General features: G+C 50.2%; 1 protein-coding gene across 1 annotated transcript; it reads left to right on the top strand.

Moving 5' to 3' along the window:
• The first annotated feature begins 3,433 nt into the window (after positions 1-3,433).
• Positions 3,434-5,839, top strand: htr1d (5-hydroxytryptamine (serotonin) receptor 1D, G protein-coupled). Its single transcript, XM_061244711.1, has one exon. It carries the CDS (start codon positions 3,762-3,764, stop codon positions 4,926-4,928), a length of 1,167 nt encoding a protein of 388 aa, XP_061100695.1. The 5' UTR covers positions 3,434-3,761; the 3' UTR covers positions 4,929-5,839.
• Positions 5,840-6,067: the final 228 nt, after the last annotated feature.

The following is a 6,067-nucleotide window of genomic DNA, read 5'->3' as shown; positions in this document are numbered from 1 at the left end:
TGCCTCTGCTGTGCTGTCAAATTCCCAAATGCTCGTAGCTTCTTTTACCACCAGCCTGTGGGGGGGTGGAGATTCAGAGCACAGAGATTAGCGTTAGCTGTGGTGTAGGAGGCTAGCGTTTGCTGTGGTGTTGGGAGCTGGTGTTTGCTGTGGTGTAGGAGCCTAGCATTAGCTGGGATGTAGGTGGCTAGTATTGGTTGTGGTGTATGAGGCTAGCGTTAGCTGTAGTGTAGGTGGCTAGCATTAGCTTGGATGTAGGTGGCTAGTATTGGTTGTGGTGTAGGTGCCTAGCATTAGCTGTGGTGTAGGAGGCTAGCATTAGCTGTTGTGTATGAGGCTAGTGTTAGCTGTGGTGTAGCAGGCTAGCATTAGCTGTGGTGTAGGTGGCTAGCGTTAGCTGTGCTGTAGGTATTTTTGTTCACATGGCAGAATTCTTTTACATAATTGAATGTTCCTTGTAGTGTAGGTTTCAACATACGGTTCAGGAGATTAAGACCAGAGACTCAGGGGACAATGATGCATATATATTCCGTTAAATGACAGAAGGCCCAGGACTGTTTGAATGGGCTTGTTTCTCTACATGAAGTATGTAAGCAAGGCTAAGAGGACTCATGGAAGGTTACAGGTTATGTAACCAATCAGTGACAGTTCTCACGCTCATTACACATCTGTCAACCTGTCAACACTACTGTCTCCACTCTGCTTCACAATCCCACTCCCAAGAACAGGGTCACACAGAGGTGAATATGAATACATTTCACATGATAGAAAATCAAACATACGTGACTGTTTTTTTGGGGGTTTTTTACCCGTCACATTTGGTCAATTAAAGCAGATTATTAGACACCAGCCATCTTGCAACATTGGCTGAAGGCCCACTTTGGCTATTTATAATAGATTTATTATAATAATAATAATAATAATAATAATAATAATAATAATAATGGTGGCACGGATGGTGCAGTGGGTAGCACTGCTGCCTCACAGCAAGGAGGTCCTGGGTTTGAATCCCGGTCGGCCGGGGCCTCTCTGTATGGAGTTTGCATCTTCTCCCCATGTTTGCGTGGGTTTCCTCTGGGTACTCCGGTTTCCTCCCACAATCCAAAGACATGCAGGTTAGGCTGATTGGAGAGTCTAAATTGCCCATAGGTATGAGTGTGTGAGTGAATGGTATGTGTGCCCTGTGATGGACTGGCGACCTGTCCAGGGTGTATTCCTGCCTTTCGCCCAATGTGTGCTGGGATAGGCTCCAGCCCCCCTGCGCCGCTGTTCAGGATAAGCGGGCTAGGATAATGAATGAATGAATTAATTAATTAATAATAATAATAATACATTTATTGCCTTTCAAGACACCCAAGTTCACCTTCCAGGGAAATCAAAATAAATTAGTGGATAAAAAAACAAAGATGTTCAGTTGAACAGAACAACAGTAAATAAAAAATATATGTATATATTTCAACCATGCTTCATTTGCGCATATTGTTGGCTTACAATAAACGGCGAAATAGGGATCCTTCTGTTTTCTATTATTGGATGTGCAACCTTCTCTTTTGAGATAACTGAGTAATAACGCACGTACTTGGTTTTAACAGAAGAAAGTAAAAGTATGCACGCGAGTGTATGAGTGTGTGTTTGTTCTCATATATGCAACGGCGGCCATTTTGCGGCAGAACGCTCGCCACACACCAGCTGAGGTGGCGAGGGAGAGAAAAATGTTTCTGTCAATTGAATCAGGGGATGGATCAGGTGGCAGGTTGAAAGAGCCAGTTTGAGCATTGGCCAGGACACCCGGGAACCCCCTACTCTTTAGTGCAGAGTGTCGTGGGATCTTTAATGGCCACCGTGAGTCAGGACCTTGGTGTCAATTCCAAAAGACGGCATCTCCTACAGCACAGTGTCCCCATCAAAAGCATAGTTTAATCAACGTGGACAAGTAACATTATATTGTTTGCATGTTTTAAAAAAAACATACAGATTTTTCAGTTGACATTGAAATATAAAGCATCTTTAAAATGGACTTTTATAATGAACGCACTCTTTAAAACGCATCGTTCTGAGCATGAAACTACACTTCCCCCCCCCATATGTGTGGCAGGCTAGCTCCGCCCCCAGGTCTGGGGAACAGTTAAGACCTAAATGAGGGTGAAGTCCAGGCCTCCGAGAGTTTGTTGTGAAGTCCCACCACTCTCCAGTAGGAGATTCAGAGCCAATGGGGTTTTTTTTGCCGGAGGCATCCTTCGCCCGGTCGAGCTCCGGGTTCACGATCCCCGACAGCCGGCGCATGAGAACTGTTCCGGTGGCTATTTCACTCGCCGCAAGCTGCTCCTGGATTCAATTTCCGGCCAATTAAACGAATAAGGCTCAGAGGCATAGTGGAGAGAGAGAGAGAGAGAGAGAGAGAGAGGGGGGGGAGGGAGGGAGATAGAGAGAGGGAGCGAGAGAGAGATAGAGAGAGTGGAAAAAAGAGCAATTTTATTTAGAGTGCTTTACCCTCTTCCACCCCTCCCACCCCCGCTTCCTGTTGTTGGTCTCTCAGCCAATGAAAAGCCTCACAGTCCCTGTGTGTTTAGAGTGATGGCTGATGGGTATTAGCGTAGTAATAATCAAGGGTGGGGGGGTCGAGGAGCTGGCTGCATGGGGCGTAGTACTGAATGGGTCTGATGTATTTGTGTGTGTGTGTGTGTGTGTGTGTGTGTGTAAATATATGTGTGTGTGTGTGTGTGTGTGTATGTGTGCGTTAGCTCATTCAGCATCAGTGCAAAATATACCTCAAACCGTGAGCCACTTTTCGGCTAATTGCTATTTTCTCTCTCTCCCCCCCCCCCCCCCCCCCCCCCCCAGATCAGACAGACGCATGAACCTCACCTGGGAAGAACCCGGCTCACACCTGTCAGCCTGACTAATGACCAATCAGAAACCAGCTGTGGATCCTTCCCGGCCCTCTTCCTGAGCAGCCGGCCGATTGGGGCGATTCGTCTCGGGCCGGAAAAACGTCCCAGGCCCGGCGCCCCGCTCAGCTGTAAGGCTGTCGGTTGTATCCGAGGATTAAAATCTTTTGGAGTAAGGCCTCCTGGCAGCGACTTCCCCGTCGCTCTGTTTTCATCACCAGGCAATCGCTCCGTAATGGGGCAAGACAGTCTGCCGGCCTTCTAAACAGTGCTGGCCCGACTCGGGGAGAGCAACGCAACTTGCGAAAATCGTCCGATGCGCTTACCTTCGGGCGAAGACCGTCCTTCACTCTGGCCTTGATCTTCAGCGATTGAGAGGAAAAAGAATAGCACGAATAGAGACAATGCGTACGCGTGCATTTCTGGGAGTCGTTTTTCGAGTCCGTGAATAAAAAGAGGGAGGGGTGAGGTGCTTATTGCCTGGCCTCAGGGGAGAGGGGTGGGCGGGGTGGGGTGGGGGGTACGCTCTTTTGGGAATGGCAGAGAGGAAGGGGAAGATAAGAGCCAATCGGTGAGGCCTTGTTGGTGAGGGTGGGCGCTAGATACGCCGGCTCCTATTGGCCCCGACACAACTCCTTCAGCGTCGCCATGGAGATCTGACAAGGCGCAAGGACATGTCCCGGGACTAGCTCTGATCACTTCCGAGCGAAAGACCGCCCCCGGAGCCGAGAAGGGGGACCGTTTTATCCGACGGCATGCTGGGAGTAACGGGGAAAGCCTGAGCTCTGGAATTCCCCCTCGAGGCGCTCCCGGCGGGGATCTGCTCCCACCCTTAAACTGGAAGTGCTACGGGATTCCGTTGGGGTTTCTGGGATGGATCTTGGGAATGGCACGGAGGACCAGTTTTTCGGGAATGCCACGGAGGAGACCCCCGGAGACCCCGTCCCGTCGTGGGACAAAACCACGCTCCTGGGGCTCCAGATCTCTCTCTCAGCGTTCCTGGCGGTGGTCACCCTGGCGACGGTGCTCTCCAACGCCTTCGTCATCACCACCATCTTCCTCACCCGGAAGCTCCACACGCCCGCCAACTTCCTGATCGGCTCGCTGGCCGTCACCGACCTGCTGGTGTCCATCCTGGTCATGCCCATCAGCATCGTCTACACGGTCAGCAAGACCTGGTCGCTGGGCCAGATCTTCTGCGACGTCTGGCTCTCCTCCGACATCACCTTCTGCACCGCCTCCATCCTGCACCTGTGTGTCATCGCGCTGGACCGCTACTGGGCCATCACCGACGCCCTGGAGTACTCCAAGCGGCGGACCACGCGCCGCGCCGCGGTCATGATCGCCGTGGTGTGGGTCATCTCCATCTCCATCTCCATGCCGCCGCTCTTCTGGCGGCAGGCCAAGGCCCACGAGGAGCTGACGGAGTGCATGGTGAACACCGACCAGATCTCCTACACCCTGTACTCCACGTTCGGCGCCTTCTACGTGCCCACGGTGCTGCTGGTCATCCTCTACGGCCGCATCTACGTGGCGGCGCGCTCCCGGATCTTCAAGACGCCGGCGTCGCGGGGCAAGCGCTTCACCACGGCGCAGCTCATCCAGACCTCGGCCGGGTCGTCCCTCTGCTCCATCAACTCGGCCGCCGCCCAGGAGGTGGGCCTGCAGGGGGCCGGCGGGGGAGGGGGAGGAGGAGGAGGAGGAGGAGGAGGGGGCTCGCCGCTCTTCCTCAACAGCGTGAAGGTGAAGCTGGCGGACAGCGTGCTGGAGAGGAAGAGGATCTGCGCGGCGCGGGAGCGGAAGGCGACGAAGACGCTGGGCATCATCCTCGGGGCCTTCATCGTGTGCTGGCTGCCCTTCTTCGTGGGCACGCTCGTCACGGCCATCTGCAAGGACTGCTGGTTCGACCCCGTCCTCTTCGACGTCTTCACCTGGCTGGGCTACCTGAACTCGCTCATCAACCCCGTCATCTACACCGCCTTCAACGACGAGTTCAAGCAGGCCTTCCAGAAGCTTATCAAGTTCAAGAGATGCTACTGATTCACCCCCTCCCCCCCTTTGTTCTTTTTTTTTTTTTTGACATCTTATCTTGCTTCGGGGCCTTTTTGGAGAGTTCGCTTCAGCTTTGAGGAGGATTTTCTTCGGCTTTGAGAATTAGAGAGAGTACTTTAAGCCTCTATCATCTCCTCGCGTTTTGGCACGTTTGCTGTTAAGGTATGCTTGGTACTTTTCAGAGCTTAAGACAAGGAGTGCTTACCGGAGAACCCCTAAGAGCACTGTAAAGTGACATTTGACTATGTAATGCACATTGTGATTAGTCATTTTACATTTCTGTACATTGGATCCTCATTGTAAAAAAAGAAAAAGAAAAAAAGACTCTCATGGCATTTGTAAATGTTTTTTCCTGAAGAAACTAATGCATGATTAAGAAAATTAAATAAGTATAGAGCTCAAGCGTAGGTCCTCAAGCCATTAAATCTACTTTAGATCTTCAGCAACGGAAGATCCGCTCCTGCCTTACCAGCCCTCGAGAATTTCAAGTCTGTTCGTGGAGGCGAAAATAAACTGAGCCATTTAAGAGAGATAAGAGCCAAGCACAGACGACGCGAAGCTAGCGGACCCAGGGAGGCGGCGTGCGCGGTGCGAGAACCTGAACTCGATCGCTCGTACCGGCCGGACGACTGAGAATCAAGAGCACAATCACTGTGGGTTAATGTGTGTGTACAGTGCAGTCCTCCCATCAGTCCCTGGCCACGCTGGAAGACCTCCTGTCGCCTCTTCTTCTGTGTTTTTTTTTTTTGGCAGGGAAAAATGTGCAGTGAGTCTACTCATTTCTACCTATTCCAATGTCAATGATGATGATGATGATGATGATGATGATGATGATGATGATGATGATGAATCTACCTTCAAATAAAGAGAAACTATATCTAGAGAAAAGAAAGGAGAAGCTCATTTGTAAAAAAGAAAAGAAAAGAAAAAGAAAAATATATAAATCTATAAAATGTATTATTCATTGGGTTATCTAGTACACAATGATAAATTACAAGGTTTGATGCAATTAAGGGTGTTTCATAAAGGATGGGTGTTATACATTGTGGGATAAACATGGCTAAACATCATAGCTATGTAGTGCAATTGTAATCACAGGTTGTAGTGATAAATATAAATATAAGATT

Source organism: Conger conger, chromosome 1 (genome assembly GCF_963514075.1).
Source record: "Conger conger chromosome 1, fConCon1.1, whole genome shotgun sequence".
Lineage (NCBI taxonomy): Eukaryota > Metazoa > Chordata > Actinopteri > Anguilliformes > Congridae > Conger > Conger conger.
The sequence above is the reverse complement of the archived record's forward strand: the minus strand, read 5'-3'. Positions and strand labels throughout refer to the sequence as shown.